Here is a 17355-nt window from a genome sequence, read left to right on the forward strand (position 1 = left end):
TCTCTCTCTCTCTCTCTCTCTCTCTCTCTCTCTCTCTCTCTCTTTCACGCTTAACTTACCGAGGGCTGCCCGAGGGTCTCCCGTCTATTCCTTCGCCTTACGGAAGAAGCAAGCCTCACGATGCCCTCCTCCTTGCATATATTTTCTATTTTCGATATTCCCGTAGGCCTTTTCGTATTGGTCCATACGCAACGCGGTTCACAGAGATGCACTCGCCATCACATTCACCTACTCACCGGCACAGAATCGTAACACTCCTTTGCCCCCCAACCCGTCCTTCCCCAGATTTCGAGATCGGCCCTCTCGGACTTTCGGCCCCCAACGGCGGGCAATATTAATATTATTCCTTATGTATTGACGGGATGCTCGACGGGATGTTCCTCGGGGACATATCTACTTACAACGTACCCCGGACACAGAACCCCAGATTCCGCAACGCCTCTTCATTATTTCTGGCCTGCTCTGTGCTACCTTGCCCTTGACCTGGTGTAGCTTTCGGTCGTTTCACTGTCTAGGTGCTTCCACTGGTCCGGTCCACGATGGTTGCCCCTATTGCTCTCCGTCGAATAAAATCCATATTATCTATTTCTCCTCCTAGCCTAGCCCTCCTCATTGGGTGCTATTACATATCAAGTCAAAGTGTGGGTAACGGAGTGGCGGACAGGGAAGATTTTTTTCATCTCGTATTCAAATACGGACATGCTCGTATCCGGCCTTTTGCTATTATCCCTCAATCGTCTTTGCTGAAACGCCCATTGTTAGCTCAAGAGCCCCATAGGGCTCCCTGGCTCCTTTGCTTATTAGAGGAGTCTGGAATGTTCGTTCGCTAGACTGCATAGCAGCATGATGCTTTCTTCTGGACGTATTCGGGGGTAGTTGGACTCGTGAGTCGAAAAAGTTTTCGTTCAGAACCTTCCAGGTAGATCTTCATGGGACCTAGATCCAGCTGTGCCCCGTTCCCTCGTCTAAGTTGCCCCCATCACCCGTTACGCGTGGGGTATAGACCGCCTTCGACGCTGTCGCGGGCTACGATGACCCTTTGCTTTCCACCGCCGATCCCGCTTCGCCTACTTTAGCTTTTGTCCCCTGACAGCTGGAAGGCGGTAATGATAGCGCGGGTGGCTACATCGTAAAGGGTGTGAGGATAGAGAGGGGGCAAGGAGGAGACAGAAAAGTAGGTGCGGCTAGAGCGAGGGAAAATACGACAAAAATAAGGGGGGTGGGGAGGGAAATAGGGGGATAGACGGGCAAAGCAAGGGACACACACCCCTTTCATTTCATTGCCTAGGTAGGAAGAGTATGGCCCCACCACCTGGATCGGCTGTCCGGGTTCTACAAGCGAAGCACCTGGCATCGGGAGCCGATGCCGTCGAATATGCAGGTGTTATTGATGGGGATGTACTGCTTGGTGATGATTTTGATCATCTCCTGGGCCACCATGCCGCCCATCACGGCGGAGACGTTGTGAAGCTCTCCGCTGGCGCCACGGATCACTTCCTGAGCAGCTTGTTCGTAGCGCTCATGTGCGTAGGGCTCCTGATCCCCTAACTGGGGCACCAGCGTCATCATGTCCTTCAGGATATCTTCCGGGAACGACGTCTCGACGCTGGGAGTGTAAGCCGTCGCCCGCAGTGCGAGGTAGATGGGGAACAGCGACGGCGGCATGATGCCTTCCTTCGCCATCTCGTCATTGGCGAGTTCCTCGTCTGCAGTTTTGTTGTTTCCGGAAGTCAGCCAACATAATAACCCGCCGCGGAAAGGCGAAAAGGAAAACGGGAAAACGTTAACACTAAGTACAAAACGTTAGTTAGCTTCACGTACCGGCCACTTCAAGTAGTCTCTCGGGATCATTATTTTTCGGGTTGATGAGCTTGACAAAGGCTGCGTTCTTGCAAAAGAGGTCCACCTCGGCTGGGTCGATGGCATCGCCCCCGGAAGCTCGGCGGACCGATTCAAAGACCTCCGCGGCGTCCCGGCGTGCCTTGCGCTTGTAGATGTTCTGTAACTGGATATAGACGCTAGACTGCGCCTTCATGTCGGGGAGGCCGCCGGGCAAGGGGAGGCATCCGTGCTTCTCATAAAACTCCTTCACAGCATCTGCTATGATCCAGAAGCTGGACCTGATCTCGTTCTACCAACATCTCAAACGTTAGCTCCCTTTGTCCGAAAAACTCAACCATTTTTCGTCTTCTTGGTTTTGCACTCCAAAAGCATAGTACATACTGGGCTGTCGTGCTCATATGCGAACACTTCCTTGACATCTCCTGGCAAGGACGGGGGAGAAACAGTCTTGAGCACGGCTGCCACGGCCTCATCGAAGTTCTCCTCACCACCCTCTGGATTGTCAGTTCTTGCGGCCTCAGAGACCATCTTCCTGAAGGCAACCTTCTCTGCATAAGTCGAGGGGTACGCGCTGTTGTGAGTTGCCTTCCAGACATCGAGGTAGTGGAGCAGAATGACGACGAACGGGAGATGGCCGTGCTCGTGGTTGTCGAGGCTGTCGATGTCCTTGGTCATGCCTCTCGCAAAGTCGATGAGCTCGTCCCAAGGAGAGAGGAGCCTCAGATCGGTCGTGGCAGTGACGTCTGGATGCGTCTCCACAACAGGGAAGGGGCCGGGGAAGGTGATTTTGAAGTCGGCGTAGAAACCGGTCGAGTGAACGGCGATGAGGGGTGTCTTATTCTGGTTGCAGTATTCTTGGAGTAATAATTCACATCTGGGATGAACGGGTAGCGCATAAAGGACCGCGGTATAGGGCCCTTCGTTTCCCAGGACGTCTGGGAGGCTTAAGGGTTCCTGGAGTCATGGTGTCAGTTCCATCGGAAAGCACGATGTCCTGGAAGAGGTGATGAAGAGGTGGCTTCCTTTGCTTGCCTATCTCCTTACCCCATTCTTTGGAAACCAGTCGCCTTGAACTTCTGGGTTCAGTTCAACTAGCAGTTCCGTACAGTGTTGTGCCCTTGACTTGCCAAGGCCATCCTCATCGAGGAAGAAGTTGACACCCAAGTCGGAGTCACGCACGATGGCATCATCGGCAATGGTAAATTTTCCAATGCCTGGGATATGGAGAGAGAGAGAGAGATAGATCGTTAGCTTCATATCTACCAACGTCGGGGACAAGGACTACTGGCAAACGGATGAACAAACAAGACAGGCAAGGGGTAGCAATAAGTTATAACACACCTGGTAACACGAGGTTCTTCAGGGTCTCGATGCCAACGGTGCCTGTGCCAGAGTTGACAAGAAGAATATGCGAAGATTCCAAAGCTGCTTGGCCGCTGGCCGCCCATAGTCTTAACTGACGGTCGTACTTGCGCTCCTTATCGGATGGGGCCCCGGTGAGGATGGGCGGGGTCTGGGTGATGACCTCCGTCATGTTCCCAGGGGATGGATGCTCAACTCCACGCTCAAATTTGAAGAAGTATAGGACGTTTGTCTCGCTATGTGTTATTTCGGAGTTCTGTTTTCGTAGCCAGAGGGTTTAAAGACCATGAAGTTCGTGAAGCTTGCAATGGATGAGTGAGCATGGAGTTGGGACAAACCAAAGAGCTGACGTCTGGGCGTGATGAGGTAATCTTTCGTTATTTCACTCATAGGTATATTTGAATATCCCTATACCGTACCTTTTAACTGGGTAATTCCATTTTCTATTTATTAGATAAGCAAAGTCCGGATAGATGCAAGTTTTGACAGTGGACGACGACCGACGGAAAGTCAAAACCAAAAAGTGTCCCAGTAGCTTCATGTCGACCATCTCACCTCATTCATTTGTCTTTATATTGCCTGTCGTCAGGGTCATCAAGACGATTAACATGGAAAAGTTGACATTGCGTCAAAGAGTCGTTTATGGCGTGCGCAGTCATGAGAAGTAAGAGATAGGGGGAGAAGTAGCACAATCAGGAGCTAGTACCTCAAGGTAGTTGACCCCGCGCCCGCTATCTATCGGCCGGTGTCGGGATTTCTGGGCACCGGACCCCGCGCTCAAGTGGGTCTTCTCGGTTCATCGTCATTCAGTGAAGCCGACGACAGCCTTTTCTCCTTCTTGTATCGAGGCCCCAAGGACAAACACAAGTCCGAACCGGCCAGGGAATTCTCACGTCATTGGTTGACGATACACGATACCTTACGAAAATAGGAGATACGATAGGAGTCATAGGACACCCTTGTGATTGTACTTCCTTTCTTTGCATAATTATCCACCACCCACCCTATCCTCCCATCCCTTCCACCCGAGCTGTACTCATGCACAATCACTACACCGGTGCCTTCAGGACCTTCGCCTCAATTGTCAACACCAGAATCACCTGCCTCCCCCAAGTGCACGTCGCCGGATCCCGATTCCCCACGGTCCCGGCAGCAGCAGTAGCATCGCCACTCGCTCCCCTCATTCATCGCTGGCACCGCATCCGAACCATGGCCTCCTCCGCCGCCGCCGCATCGAAGCGCCTAGAAGGCAAGACCATCGTCATCACGGGCGCGTCGAGCGGCATCGGTCGCAGCACGGCGTTCGAATTCGCCCGCACGGCGCCCCAGAACCTCAAGCTCGTCCTGACGGCCCGTCGCGTCGACGCCCTCCGCCAGATCGCAGCCGACATCACCAAGGAGGTCGGCGACGGCGTCAAGGTCCTGCCCGTCCAGCTGGACGTCAGCAACCCCGAGGCCGTGCGGGGTTTCGTTTCCGGGCTGCCGGAAGAGTTTCGGGACATTGATGTGCTCGTCAACAATGCGTACGTATATATATATATATATATATATATATAACTATGCTCTACTTTGCAACAATGTGTCTCCTAATTGCGTCGCCCGCCAGCTGACGCAATGCCAAAAATAAATCTAGGGGCCTCGTGAAGGGTGTCGCGCAAGCGCCCAATATCGCGGAAGAGGACATGGACGTTATGTTCCAAACCAACGTGACCGGTGTCATCAACATGACGCAGGCCGTCCTGGCCATCTTCAAGCAGAGGCCTGAAGGTGGTGCTGGCGACATTATCAACGTCGGGTCGATTGCCGGGCGAGATCCATACGCAGGAGGGTCCATCTACTGCGCGACCAAGGCGGCGGTGCGCAGCTTCAGCGAGAGCTTGAGGAAAGAGCTCATCGCGACGCGCATCCGCGTCATTGAGATTGACCCTGGTCAAGTCGAGACGGTAGGTTCTTTTCAACCTACCCAGGAGAGAAAACGAGAGGAGAGAACGAGAAGAGAGAGGAAGAGGAAAGAACTGACCCGAGGGGGTGGATAGGAATTCTCTGTTGTCCGGTTCTACGGCGACAAGTCCAAGGCCGATGCTGTCTATGCGTAAGTTTGGGAGGAATCCACTTCAGGTTTGAAATTTGTAGGCGGTGTTCGACCCGTTGCAACTTGCTGACATGAAGTCGATGGCGTAGTGGATGCGAACCCCTGACGCCGGACGACATTGCCGAGGTCATCGTCTTCGCGGCATCTCGCAGACAGAACGTCGTTATCGCGGACACGCTCATCTTTCCCAGCCACCAGGTGAGTTGATTTAAATACTGCTCGTCCGGGCTTTATCACTCCCGTGTCAGCGCTGACTGTAAACACCCGGTTGAACTTGTCTTAGGCCGGTGCTGGTGTTTTGCACAGGAAGAGCACCTAAATGTATGAAGTAGATAGACCATAGCATAGGTACCTAAGTTACACAACATATACAGAAACTACAGTACCTGAGATCTTCCTATTTTCTCCTTCCACGAGTGCGAGACAGGGAATAAGCTTTGGCCCAAGTTCTTTTTAAGTTGAATATCGACAAGACAGCTGCAGTGCTTATTAAGCATAAGCGAGCATCACGTCCCAAGCTACGTACGTACCTTCGTACCCATAGGTACTCCGTCTACATCCCATCCCCACTCTGTATGACGCGTGTACTTCTTCTCGGCTTTTGTTGTATTTTCTCGTCCCAGTACGTACCTGACTATAATACCTTACCCAACTTCACGATTCGCAGACCGAGTGCAACTTTACATAACTCTTGCCTTTGAGCCTCTCTCTCTGCGGATATCGATCATCACTCATCATCATTCATCATTCATCATTCTAGGGCTTCCAAAACTTCCTTATCAGGTGGTTTATCCACCCATCTGGCTCGCATTATCATCACCCAAGAATGCCAAATGTAATCAGCTTGACAAACCCCCCAATTCTGCCTTGAAGACCCCTCCCCGCGAACGGGCCGGGCTGTCCAACGACCATGACCGCCAGCCACCATGGGGCTCTCATTTCTCCTCGGCTCGTCTTCTACTGACCAACGGCGCGAAAGTCGGCCCAAACCGGCGTCCTCCCGCACGCCGTCTAGCTCTGCCTCCGTCTCTTCGTCAGCTGCCAGCCATACTCCTCCGCCTCCTCCTCTTACTACTACTTCTGCCACTACATCCGACCCCGATCTGGAGTATATCCATGACGACCTTCAGTTGCAGGCCCCGCCCCCCGAATGTCCCGACCTCCGTGAGCTCAACAACTGCCTAGAAGCCCTGGCCGCCGTATTCCCTGACGTGCAGATCGAGGTCTTCCGCGAGATGCTCACCAAGTTCGATGGAGAATCCCGTTTGGCTGTCGTCGCCGACGCCCTGTTAAAAAACCGTGTACAATGGGTCAAGGGACGCTGGCGGGTCGTTGAAGGCGCCGCCACCTCCGCCGCCACGCCCGACGCCGCCCCGGTATTAGCCGTACACCCGAAGGAGACCTTCAAGAGCGAAGAGTACAAGACGGCCGTCAAAGCCCTGGCCAAGCACGAGTTCCGCGGACTATCCCGCTCGACCCTCCACGCCGTCCTCGCCGAATGCAACTACAACTACCTCGACGCCCGGAAGACCCTGGTGGAGCTGTCCTCCAAGTCGTGGCGCTTCACCTTTTCCTCCCTCTTCTCGCGCCGGAAACCCGTTGTCGCCGCCGCTGGAGAAACCGAGAACCACCCGCTCATCGTATGGAAGTCCACCGGCCATGGCTCCATCAAGCCTACCTTGAAAGCCACCGGGAGCCCCGAACTCGACCGAGAGCTTCACGAAGCACTGATACGCCCGCTTAAGCAGCGTGCTCGTCGCCTCCAGGTCGAGAAGGACCGCGGACTGGCCGTCTTGCTCAACAACGAAGAGGCCGAAGACATGGACGCCATGCACGAATGCTGCTGCTGCTTCACCGAGTCTGCCTTTGAAGAGTTCGCCCAGTGCGATGCCGACGGCCACATGATCTGCTTCCGCTGCGTGCAGCACTCCATCGCCGAGGCCGTCTTCGGTCAGGGCTGGCAGAGCACCATCGACATGGAGTCCGGCACCCTCAAGTGCATGGCCGTCGACGGCGGCGGCTGCGGCGGCCGCATCCCCTCGTACCACATGCACCGTGCCATGCTCGAGGAGAAGAAAGGCGCCGAGATCCTCCACAAACTCGACCAGCGCCTGGCCCAGCACAGCCTGCTCGCCTCCGACCTGCCGCTCGTCCGCTGCCCCTTTTGCGACTACGCCGAAGTCGACGACCTCTACGTCCCGCGGGGCGAATCCCCCCTCCGCCTCCGCCCCGACGGCATCCTCAACCTGCTCCTCCTCGTCGTCTGCGTCGTCTTCATCCCGTTCTTCCTCCCCCTCATCGTCCTCACCGTCCTCACCGCCCTCCTCGTTAGCTCCAAGCAAAGCCCGGGCGACCAGCTCCGAGAGGAATGGTCCGCCGCCCTGACGCGCCACCGCCGCCGCCGCCGCGGCCTCAAGTTCACCTGCCAATCCCCGACCTGCCGCCGCGCGTCCTGCCTCTCGTGCGGCAAGTCCTGGACCGACATCCACGTCTGCCACGAGTCCTCCCTCGTCGCCCTGCGCACGCAGATCGAGCAGGCCATGAGCATGGCCGTCAAGCGCGTCTGCCCGCGCTGCGGCACCTCCTTCGTCAAGAACGCCGGCTGCAACAAGCTCACCTGCCCCTGCGGCTACAAGATGTGCTACGTCTGCCGCAAGGACATCGGCTCCGGCCCGGACGGCGGCGAAGGCTACCGTCATTTCTGCGACCACTTTCGCCCGGACGGCGACCCGTCGCCTTGCGCACACTGCGACCGGTGTAACCTCTGGGAATCCGAGGACACGGATGCCGTCCTGCAGGCTGCGAAGGAGGAGGCGGAGCGGAAGTGGCGTGAGGCGGAACGGCGCGACGTCGGGCGTGCCGAGAGGGATTTTCTTGAGACGGGCTTCGTCGCTGCCGGGAGGGACGAGGTGAAGTTGGAGGGACTGCTCCGCCAGCGCCGGCCGCCGACTCTTGCTGAGTTTTGTGATTGGGCTGTCGGGAGCCTGTTCGGGTAGCCAGCCACGGGATAGGGTATGTGGCGAGAGAGGAGGAGAGAGAGAGGGGGGGAGTAGAGAGGAAGATTTTGGGTTGGTGATCTAAACACGACATGCGCCTCTGTTTCTTTCTTTGTTTCTTTCTTTCTTTCTTTCTTTTTGTCTTGTTTATTGGGAGTTTCTTTTCTCGTTCGGCTGGTAATGGACGTATGGCGTTCTCGAGTCGACAACGTGGGCAAACAAACCCATCAAAAGATGAAAGGGTCTTGAAGGGATCAGAGGTGGGCTAACCATATATCACATCCCACTCCTTTTTGTTTTTCCTTTTTTTCTTTTTTTTTTCTTTTCCAAGGTCAAGGGACCAAGCGAGACAACTCGGATAGGGGAAACAGCGAAACAGGAAGGACAAGCAACTGGACGGCATTGCTTTCGCCGAAGCACTCACGTTTGGATATATCCATTCACGTATTATTAGTGTAATTCTAGACTTTAATTTCTCAAGCCTTCATACACAAGAAACGCATGATTCGGGAACCATTCAACTCGTAATAAACCAGGGCATGGTATATCGTATATCGTACATCGTACACGATTCCAAAACAAACTGGCAAAAAAATCCGACCACTATCTTGGTACATAACACGCTCCCCGAGTCGCAAGCAAGACTGCAGCAGGCCTTGAGGAGAGCCTCAGATCTTCCCCTTGTTCGCCTCAACCAGCTCTGCCGCCGCACCGCCAATGGCAAGCTTGCCCGTTTCCTTCACCTTGATCTGGAAGATGACCTTGTTGCCCTCGCGCCACATCTCCGTCACGAGCGTCTGTCCCGGGATGACGGTGCCGGCGAAGCGGACCTTGATGTTCCGGAACGCACCGAAGCGCTCGTAGACGGCCTTACCGGCGAAGCCGAATGTGCACAGGCCGTGGAGGATGGGTGCCTTGAAGCCGCCCATCTTGGCGAAAGAGGGGTCGATGTGGAGGGGGCTGGACGGGGGAAAGAAGATGAAAATTAGCAATCGTTGGATGAGAGAAGTGGGTGAGAAATAGAAGTACAAAAAGAAAAAAAGAAAAGAAAAGAAAAGAACAAGGGGCCTCTCTACTCACTTGAAATCACCGCTCAGTCGGTACAGGGCGGCCTGTTCCTCGCTAGTCCGCTCCTCAACAACAACGTCCGGCTGGCGCGAAGGCGGCTTGTTCGGCGCCGTGCTGGCGCCGCGATCACGGGGCTTGCTCTGGCCGCCGAATCCGCCGCAGCCGCGCAGGAAGACGGTCACCTCGTTGTAGAAGACCTCCTCACCCGTGTCGGCAATGACGGTGGTGACCCCGTTCTTGGCGATGGCGGCGTTGCCCTTGTCGACGACCTCGAGCAGGCGGGCGCGCGACACGAGCTTGGCCTCGGTGGGGATGGGGTATTTCTTGATCTCGAGGTACTGCTCCCCGTGGAGGAGCATCATGGGGGAGAAGTTGGGAAGGATGTCGTCGTAGTTGTAAGGGGTCTCGACGTTGAAAGGAGGGATGACGCCCCAGGTGGGGATCACCTGGAAGTCGTCGGCGCCCTCGAAGACGTATTTCAGCTCGGTGCGCTTCGCGCCTATACCTAGGTTGTAGAGCATCACATCACGGTCCGTGTAGACGAACTCGGTCGGCTTGGGTTCCGCCTTGATGGCAGCGTCGATGGCGGCGAGGTAGTTCGCACCGTCGTGGTCCGAAGAGGATGCTTGAGTCTACAGATGCATTTGCAAAAAGACAAGCGGGTTAACTAAATTGTGCTTCATTTGCGATTCCGCTTACATCCGTCTAACTTATTTGATACATGCATGGTTCATTCTGTAACAACAAAAAAAGAAGAACAAGATAACGTGCTCATACCTGCTTCTGGCTCCTGTTCTCCATGTTCGCCATGACCTTCTTGAGACCGTCCTGCGGCGTCTCGGGATGATCGGCCCGGCCGTCCTCGAAGTCCCGGATCTTTCCCCAGTACTTGAGCACCTCCTCGGGGGTCAACGGCACATCGACGGGGAAGCCGTGGCCACCAGTCCTCTGCCACCTGGTCTGACCGACCCAGGCGCTGCCCACCTCGTAGAGACCGCCAGTGGGCTTCTTGGGCACCTGATCACTGCACAGAGCGAGAACAATAGGCGCAATGTACTCGGGCTTGAAAGCCTGGACCATTTCCTCGGGCATGATGGTCCGGGTCATGGCTGTGCCTGCGTTGGGAGCGATGGTGTTGACATAGATGTTGTACTTGGCGCCCTCGAGAGCCAGAGAGCGAGAGAGCCCTAGGATACCGCATTTCTATATGACATTTGTCAGTCGGGGTCGGGAGGGGGACATGGAGGGGGACATGGAAGGGATGTATGGGACTAACCGCGGCGGCGTAGTTGGCCTGTCCGAAGTTGCCATAGATACCACTGGTCGAAGTGGTGTTCACAACACGGCCGTACTTCTGCTTCAGGAAGTAAGGCCAAGCGGCCTTGGTAACCTTGTAGGTGCCGCGAAGGTGAACGTTCATGACGGGATCCCACAGGCTATCGTCCATGTTGTTAAAGGCCTTGTCGCGGAGAATGCCGGCATTGTTGATCACGATATCGATGCGACCGAAGGCATCAATAGCGGCCTTCACAACGGCATCACCGTCCTCGGCCGAGGCCTTGACGCCCACAGCCTTGCCGCCCATCTTCTTGATCTCGTTGACAACATCGTCGGGATTGGCAAGGTCGTTGACGACGATCGAGGCACCGTGCTTGGCGAAAGCCAGGCAGTAAGCCCTTCCAATGCTGTAGGGGTTGGCGGAAAAAAAAAAAGCCGTCAGCCAGATGCAATACACAGCAACTCCATCCAGGAATACTTACCCAGCTCCACCACCAGTGACGAGAGCGACACGACCGGTGAAGTCGAGCTTCTCGCCGGGGTCATTGGGGCCCATCTTCATGGACTCCTCGAGCAATGTCAGGAAGTCGTTGGGTCCCGAGGGGTACTGGGGATCGGAGAAGTCGGTCACGCGATCCCACTTCTTGATGATGGCACCGGGGGTGTAGGTCTCATCGGCCTTAAGGAGAAGGCCGCTGGAGCGCTCCCAACGCAGCTTGGCAACGTGGCCGCCGCCGACCTCGAAGATGGAGCCAGACTCGTCCGTGTTGTTCTTGTGGGCGAGGACAGCGACAAGGGGAACGACCCACTCGGGCCTGAGGTTGTTGAGGACCTCGGGAGGCATAACCGTCTCGGTCATGCGGCTGGCGGCTATAGAAGAAGAAAGAAAAGAGAAAAATCAGCGGAGGGCCCGGGCGACAGGGACGGTAGGTAGCAAAGGACTTTGGGACTTACCAATAGGAGCAATGACGTTGCAGAGGATGTTGTACTTGGCGCCCTCCTTCGCTAGGGTTTCGGTGAAGCCGACCATGGCGAGTTTCGCGGCTAAATAGGAAGATTGATGATCAGCATCCATGTACCTGGTATGAAAAGAGAATCCACGGGACAAAAGGCAGAGGCAGTAGTAGGCGCCAAGGAGATCTATCTAAAGCCCGCTTACCCGAGTAGTTGGTCTGACCGAAGCTACCAAAGAGACCAGCAGCCGAAGCGGTGTTGATGACGCGACCAAACTTTTGTTTCCTGAAATGCGGCCAGGCGGCACGAGTGCACTTGTAGGTGCCCCTGACGTGGACCTTGTTGATGAGGTCCCAGTCCTGGTCCTTCATGTTCTTGAAGCTGACGTCGCGGAGGATACCGGCGTTATTGATGAGGATGTCGATGCGGCCAAAGGCCTGGATGGCCGTGTAGATGATCTTGTCGCCATCTTCTACGGAATCGTAGTTGGCAACGGCCTTTCCGCCGGCAGCCTTGATTTCATTGACGACGACGTCGGCGGCCTGTAGAAGTAGAAGAAAAAAAGAAAGAATTAGTTTTTCTGTTTCGTCGTGGAATGGATTGCGGAGTGCACCGGAGGTGGTTCTTGTCAGGTTGGATCTCTTACCTTCGATGAGCCGCCCTCGCCCTTGAAGGAGACACCGAGGTCATTGACGACGACGCTGGCGCCACGGGACGCGAAGAAGAGAGCATAAGCCTTGCCGAGGCCACCTCCGGCACCGGTGACGACAACCACCTGGCCGTCGAATCGCAGCTGTTCAGCCATGGTTTCTGACGGACTGCGCGAGACTGCCCGTTATTGGGAGAAAGACGAGAGAGATGTACGAGAGAGAAGAGAGAGAAGACCAAATACCACCAGAGGAAAAAGAGGTGAGAAATGGAGCCGGGGGGTATCTGATGGAGTGTGTGTGAGAGAGAGAGGGAGAGAGTGGGAGTGGGAGAGAAAGTCGTGAGGTAGGTGGACAAGTCAAAAAGTCGTCGGTAATTGAAGGTTTTAGATAGAAATGCACGTCGACCTCGGGCTAGTGTGCAATCGGACAAGTTCGGCGCAAGAGCCTTAGCATTTGAGGATGGATGTTTGAATGTGGGAGATTGATGGTGAACAGGTTAAAAGCAGACTATGGGGGAAGAGACCTGGGGGACGAAACTGGACACGACTACGACGACCACGACGACCACGACGAATGGAAGCCGAGGCAGCTTTCCCGCTCACTTGAGCCGAACCCGAGCTCTCCACCCACTCCCCCTGCACGAGCTTTGGGGGGGACGTTCTTGGCATTTCACATGCCTGCCCCACCCGGGAGTGCGAGTCGGGATTACGTCATGTGAGCGGTACTGTGAAGCTCACCCAATCTGGAAATTGGACATCTTCATCATGTGACGTGCTTTCTACAAAGGACGAAATACATTAAGGTACAGTCCCATGATTTCCATCAATGGTAGTACCTTATGAAATCCAGTTGCAGCATTTTCATTCGAGGTCGACGAACTAAGGTACCTGTACCTTAGTGGGAACCAAAGTACCTTGTCTGGTCTTTTACTCCGCAGAGATGGAACATAAAATCGTTGGGTTTAGCGGAAGAAAACACATTGGAAAGAAGTTTTGATCCGGCAAATTTTGGCCATCCAAGGCCATTCACGGATTGCTACGTACCTTACTAATTAATACTTCGTACCTTAGGTACCTAGGTAGGAGAAGCACCTGAGACCGTACCAATCTATCCGATCCTCGGGCGCGACCATATGTGGTAGTACCGATAAGGCGATAGGATACCTTAGGTACCCCACATGTGCTGCTGGCTTGACCGACAACGGACGGAACTCCGCAAACTTGAACCCCGCATTTCACCCCCGCAAACGGCAAACGGTTCTTTAGCCAAGCCACCGTGGGTACGGAGATGCAGTAGGTACCTTAGGTATTTCCTCGCTCTGTCGCTCTGTCGCTCTGTCCCCCTATCCGGACGGAGCCCGGAACATGCGGTACTCCCCCGGTGGCTCCGTCTACTTTCGTCTCCCGATTCCGGCCCAGCCAGCCAGCCGTTGACCGGTTCATGCCCCATGAATAAGCTCCCGTAACACAACACAACATCACCATCGCAACAACAAAAGGCCACAATGTCTCCCTCAACCCCAACCAACCCGCCCCCCATCATAGACGACAAATCCCCCCTCTGCATCCCCTTCATCCTCACCCACCTCCAAGCCCACCTCACCTCCCCACACCGCAACCGCCCCTTCCTCGTCGGCCTCAACGGCGTCCAGGGCATAGGCAAAACCACCCTCGTCCGCGCCCTCGCCACCGCCCTCGACTCCCAAGGCCACCCGACCCTGGTTCTGAGCATCGACGACCTCTACCTCCGCCACGCAGACCAACTCGCCCTCGCCGCCGCCCACCCGGAGAACCCCCTCCTCCAGCACCGCGGCCAGCCGGGGACCCACGACCTGCCCTTAGCCCGCCGCCTCTTCCACGACCTCCTCGCCCGCCGCCCCGCCCGCGTCCCCTCCTACGACAAAGCCGCCTTCGCGGGCCAGGGCGACCGCGCCCCGTCCGCGTCCTGGCGCCCAGTCAACCCCCCCTTCGTCCACGTCGTCATTTTCGAAGGCTGGTGCGTCGGTTTCCGTGCCCTCCCCGACGCGGCCGCCGTGGAAGCACGCCGGGCGCGGCCCAGTCGCACCCTTGCTTCCCATGCGCTGCCGGACCTCCTCTTCGTGAATGATCGCCTGCGCGCCTACGACGACCTGACGGATCTCCTGGATGCCTTTGTTCATCTGGACGCGGAGGACGCGCGGTATGTCTACGACTGGCGGCGCGAGCAGGAGGCCGCCTTGCGCGCGGAGCGCGGTGCCGGCATGTCCGATGAGCAGGTCGTTCGCTTTGTCGACGGGTACTACCCTGCTTATGAGCTCTATGCCGACAACCTCCGCAAGGGCGTTTTCCCTGACCGCCCTGGACGCCAGCTGCGTATTGTTGTGGGGAAGGATAGGAAGGTGAGGCAGAGCCATGTCCAATAGAGCCTACAAAGTGGGTAGATGCTCGGCGAATCATCTGCTTGGAAGAAACGAGGGAATCCTCTGTAGCAACATCATATCGTCGCCATTGCTCTAGTTTTGTGTCATAAGAAAGAAGACAAAAAGAAGAATAATAATAAAAACCCCATGTATCAATGATAGATACCAGACGCCGTCCCGTCAGTCATGACCATCGTAAAGCCATATCAAATCGTGTCGAACTGCGCAGAAGAACACTGAGTATGATCTTGTTCCAAACTTCTTTTGTTCAAATTCCCTTCCCGGCGAGCATGTCTTCACCTTTATGCTTGATCTCGCCGAGCCTCTTATTGATATCCTCAGTCCGCAGACGGACCGACTCCTCGCGACGGGCGATCTCGTCCTCAAACGACTGCACCGTGGCCCGCTTCCCTTGCCGAGCCTCCTTGAGTTTCTGCGCCACGACGCCGAACTGCTCCAGGAACCAGTCGCCCGAGCGCTCCCAGTCCTGCAAGCTCATCTGCGTGAAGAACTGCCTCTGTTCCTCGCCGCCCCTGCTTCGGAAGTGCGCCAGCTTCTCGGGGAGGCTCTCGCCGACCGAGACGCCGTTGGCGGCGGCTCCGCCGGGAGCGACTTGCACCGGATGAAGGTCAAAGGGCTGGGTTTTCAGTTCGGAGTAGCTCATCTGCATGAGCGCCTGGTCCTCGTAGTCGCAACTGTCGCGCGTCCGCTTCTTGATGCTCTGGGCAATTTTGTCGGCCAGGCTCAGGCTCCCCGTGCGCAACCGCGGAGAGCTGTCGAGAAAGCCGTCTGCCCCCCGGGTCGTCCTTTCTGTCTTGGTCTTGGCGCGAGGCGTGCCCCGGTCGTCCTCGTCGTGGTCGTCGTCATTCTCGCCCATGTCGCCCATGTCGCTCACTGGATAGTCGCTGCGGAGGTCGCCTTCCAGTGCGTCGCGGCGGCGGACGATGGCGGTGTGTTGGGGCTCTCTCGGCTGCTCCTCGTACGTCGTGAAGCCGCGCGAGAATCGGTTGAGCGTGGGCGATGATGGCCGGCCGTTCACTTGCATCCCAGTAGTTTCTTCGTTCCCGACGACATATGGCCTCCTAAGGCCTGCGTCGTGGATCGCAAGTTTGACTGGGTGCCTCTTAGGCGAAGACAAGAACCCAATGGCCTCATTGGGAAAAGTCCCGTTTTGTTGCCATGTCGAACCGGTCTGCCTAGTATTGTGTAGACCTTGGTACGTGGTAGTGCTGTGTCCGTATCGGGGTTCGACCACATCCAAGGGATCATCGATGCCCCGAGCAAGCGGGGGAGGGGTCGTGCTATCGCGATAGACATCCCCAGCGGCGTGCATTGTTGGAGGGATATTTGCGTGTCCGTGTCCGTGTCCGTGTCCGTGCCCGTGTCGGGTCGAGTACTGCCTATCAATCCGCGGTTCGGCGTTTGATTTTGGCGAGTCGAAAGGCGTTGCCAAGTTGGAAGGTAAGGAGGGAGACCAGATGCCAGGCTCTTTCTCCACCGAGTTGCTGCGCCGTCGACGCGCGGTTGATGGTGCATGCTGAGGGTTGGGAAGAGCCAGGGAGGGAGGCGACCCGAGCGGAGGCATGCTTGCATTGCTAGGTTGCCGCAGGTGGTGCAAGCCTGGTCCTGGCCCGCGCTGAGGCGACGGCTTGGGGAGGGGAATCTTGGCCGCTTCGGCTATAGACAGGCGAGTGTTGGGGTTAGATGCTGGGGGATAGTATGTCGTTGTCGTTGCGGTTGCGGTTGGGGGGATGTCGTCCCTCTCCCTCTGCTGACGGGCAACGGTTTTAGGGTTGTTGTTTTGTTGCAAGGCGTTTGGTTCGGGTTCGGACGAGCCACGGACATATTGTGCCAATCTTCCAAAGTTGTTGTTGTTGTTGGGAGGCATTGTGCGTGTCGGTACTGGGGTCGCCTGGCGAGGTGCTGAAGGGACAGTGAGTGGCCGGACAGGAGCCGGCATCCAGACAAGACGAGATGTTGAAAGGTGGTCGAAATCAACACAACCCTAGACCGCCAAGTGAATTAGAGGTCGGGTGAATGCAAGGGTGGAATACTGCTGGAAGCATTATAAAAAGGGGGAGAATAAAATACGGGGATCAGTTGTGATTGTCTGATTTTTGGCGCCTTTTTGTAGGCAAGACGCAATAAAAGAAGTGGGAAAAAAGGAGGAACGGAAAAAGAGAAAAAGAAAAAAAAGTGTTGGCCCTGAGATTTGGTTCCAATCGGTCTACGTTGGGCGTCGTCGCGTTGGCTGGGAAGGTGCAACCCGTGTTGGTAGATTCGGTATAGTAATACCGCGAGGTCATGTGAAATGTGGAGATGAAATGCCTTTTGTGACGGGCCGAAAGTAAGACAGTGCCATTACCTATTTTAAGCTGTTGTTTATGCACTGTGCTCGATCCCTCTCCCACTATTTATCCGCCACCACCACCCGTCTCACTTCTAGCTGCAAGGCAGACTTGGAAATAATTACTATAGATGTGCCTTACGTCCTCTCACTTCGTATCTCACTTGAAGCCCATTCGTCTTAGGTACTTTTTCAAACTCGATTCCTATCTCAGGTTCATCATTTGTCCCCATCTACTGCACCCCTCCTCCCATCCACCCGGATAAGCTTTTGTTCACGATAATATTCTCCCCTCTAGACTCCCTCTGGGCTAGCTCCTGGGACCGGGATCGCCGACATCTCAGACATCTCGTCACGTCTGATCAAGT

At 55.7% G+C, this 17355-nt stretch overlaps 7 protein-coding genes across 7 annotated transcripts in view; 4 read left to right on the forward strand and 3 right to left on the reverse strand.

Moving 5' to 3' along the window:
• The window catches only part of SODALDRAFT_378880 (hypothetical protein), a gene marked incomplete at both ends in the record, with an annotated part of 3259 nt that extends 2921 nt beyond the window's left edge, over window positions 1–338 (forward strand). The window contains 2 exons of the mRNA XM_028615005.1: window positions 205–248; window positions 286–338. Coding sequence (XP_028466524.1) covers window positions 205–248; window positions 286–338 — 97 coding nt within the window. The remainder of the gene's footprint in view (window positions 1–204; window positions 249–285) is intronic.
• Window positions 339–1332: 994 nt separating this feature from the next.
• Window positions 1333–3376, reverse strand: SODALDRAFT_340013 (ThiF family protein; the record flags this gene model as incomplete). The annotated part of the gene is made up of 5 exons (XM_028612909.1): window positions 1333–1706; window positions 1822–2125; window positions 2224–2796; window positions 2887–3056; window positions 3184–3376. The coding sequence occupies 5 exons, from the start codon at window positions 3374–3376 to the stop codon at window positions 1333–1335; spliced, it is 1614 nt and encodes a 537-aa protein (XP_028466525.1).
• Window positions 3377–4056: 680 nt separating this feature from the next.
• On the forward strand, window positions 4057–5677 carry SODALDRAFT_333341 (NAD(P)-binding protein). Its single transcript, XM_028611946.1, has 5 exons — window positions 4057–4727; window positions 4838–5147; window positions 5241–5296; window positions 5386–5494; window positions 5580–5677. Exons 1-5 carry the CDS (start codon window positions 4243–4245, stop codon window positions 5613–5615), a joined length of 996 nt encoding a protein of 331 aa, XP_028466526.1. The 5' UTR covers window positions 4057–4242; the 3' UTR covers window positions 5616–5677.
• Window positions 5678–5948: 271 nt separating this feature from the next.
• Window positions 5949–8772, forward strand: SODALDRAFT_333343 (hypothetical protein). The gene has a single exon (XM_028611947.1). The coding sequence runs from the start codon at window positions 6223–6225 to the stop codon at window positions 8290–8292; it is 2070 nt and encodes a 689-aa protein (XP_028466527.1). The 5' UTR covers window positions 5949–6222; the 3' UTR covers window positions 8293–8772.
• A 145-nt stretch (window positions 8773–8917) lies between these two features.
• On the reverse strand, window positions 8918–12793 carry SODALDRAFT_333344 (short chain dehydrogenase). The gene is made up of 8 exons (XM_028611948.1): window positions 12239–12793; window positions 11798–12134; window positions 11593–11682; window positions 11121–11508; window positions 10637–11045; window positions 10138–10563; window positions 9373–9992; window positions 8918–9252 (listed from the first exon to the last, which is right to left on the reverse strand). Exons 1-8 carry the CDS (start codon window positions 12395–12397, stop codon window positions 8961–8963), a joined length of 2721 nt encoding a protein of 906 aa, XP_028466528.1. The 5' UTR covers window positions 12398–12793; the 3' UTR covers window positions 8918–8960.
• A 712-nt stretch (window positions 12794–13505) lies between these two features.
• Window positions 13506–14795, forward strand: SODALDRAFT_333345 (D-glycerate 3-kinase). The gene has a single exon (XM_028611949.1). The coding sequence runs from the start codon at window positions 13747–13749 to the stop codon at window positions 14641–14643; it is 897 nt and encodes a 298-aa protein (XP_028466529.1). The 5' UTR covers window positions 13506–13746; the 3' UTR covers window positions 14644–14795.
• Window positions 14796–14908: 113 nt separating this feature from the next.
• SODALDRAFT_359826 (hypothetical protein) lies at window positions 14909–16600 on the reverse strand (the record flags this gene model as incomplete). Its single annotated transcript, XM_028614210.1, has 1 exon — window positions 14909–16600. The coding sequence occupies one exon, from the start codon at window positions 16598–16600 to the stop codon at window positions 14909–14911; it is 1692 nt and encodes a 563-aa protein (XP_028466530.1).
• Between the last annotated feature and the right edge of the window lie 755 nt (window positions 16601–17355).

This window comes from Sodiomyces alkalinus (assembly GCF_003711515.1).
Source record: "Sodiomyces alkalinus F11 unplaced genomic scaffold SODALscaffold_5, whole genome shotgun sequence".
Lineage (NCBI taxonomy): Eukaryota > Fungi > Ascomycota > Sordariomycetes > Glomerellales > Plectosphaerellaceae > Sodiomyces > Sodiomyces alkalinus.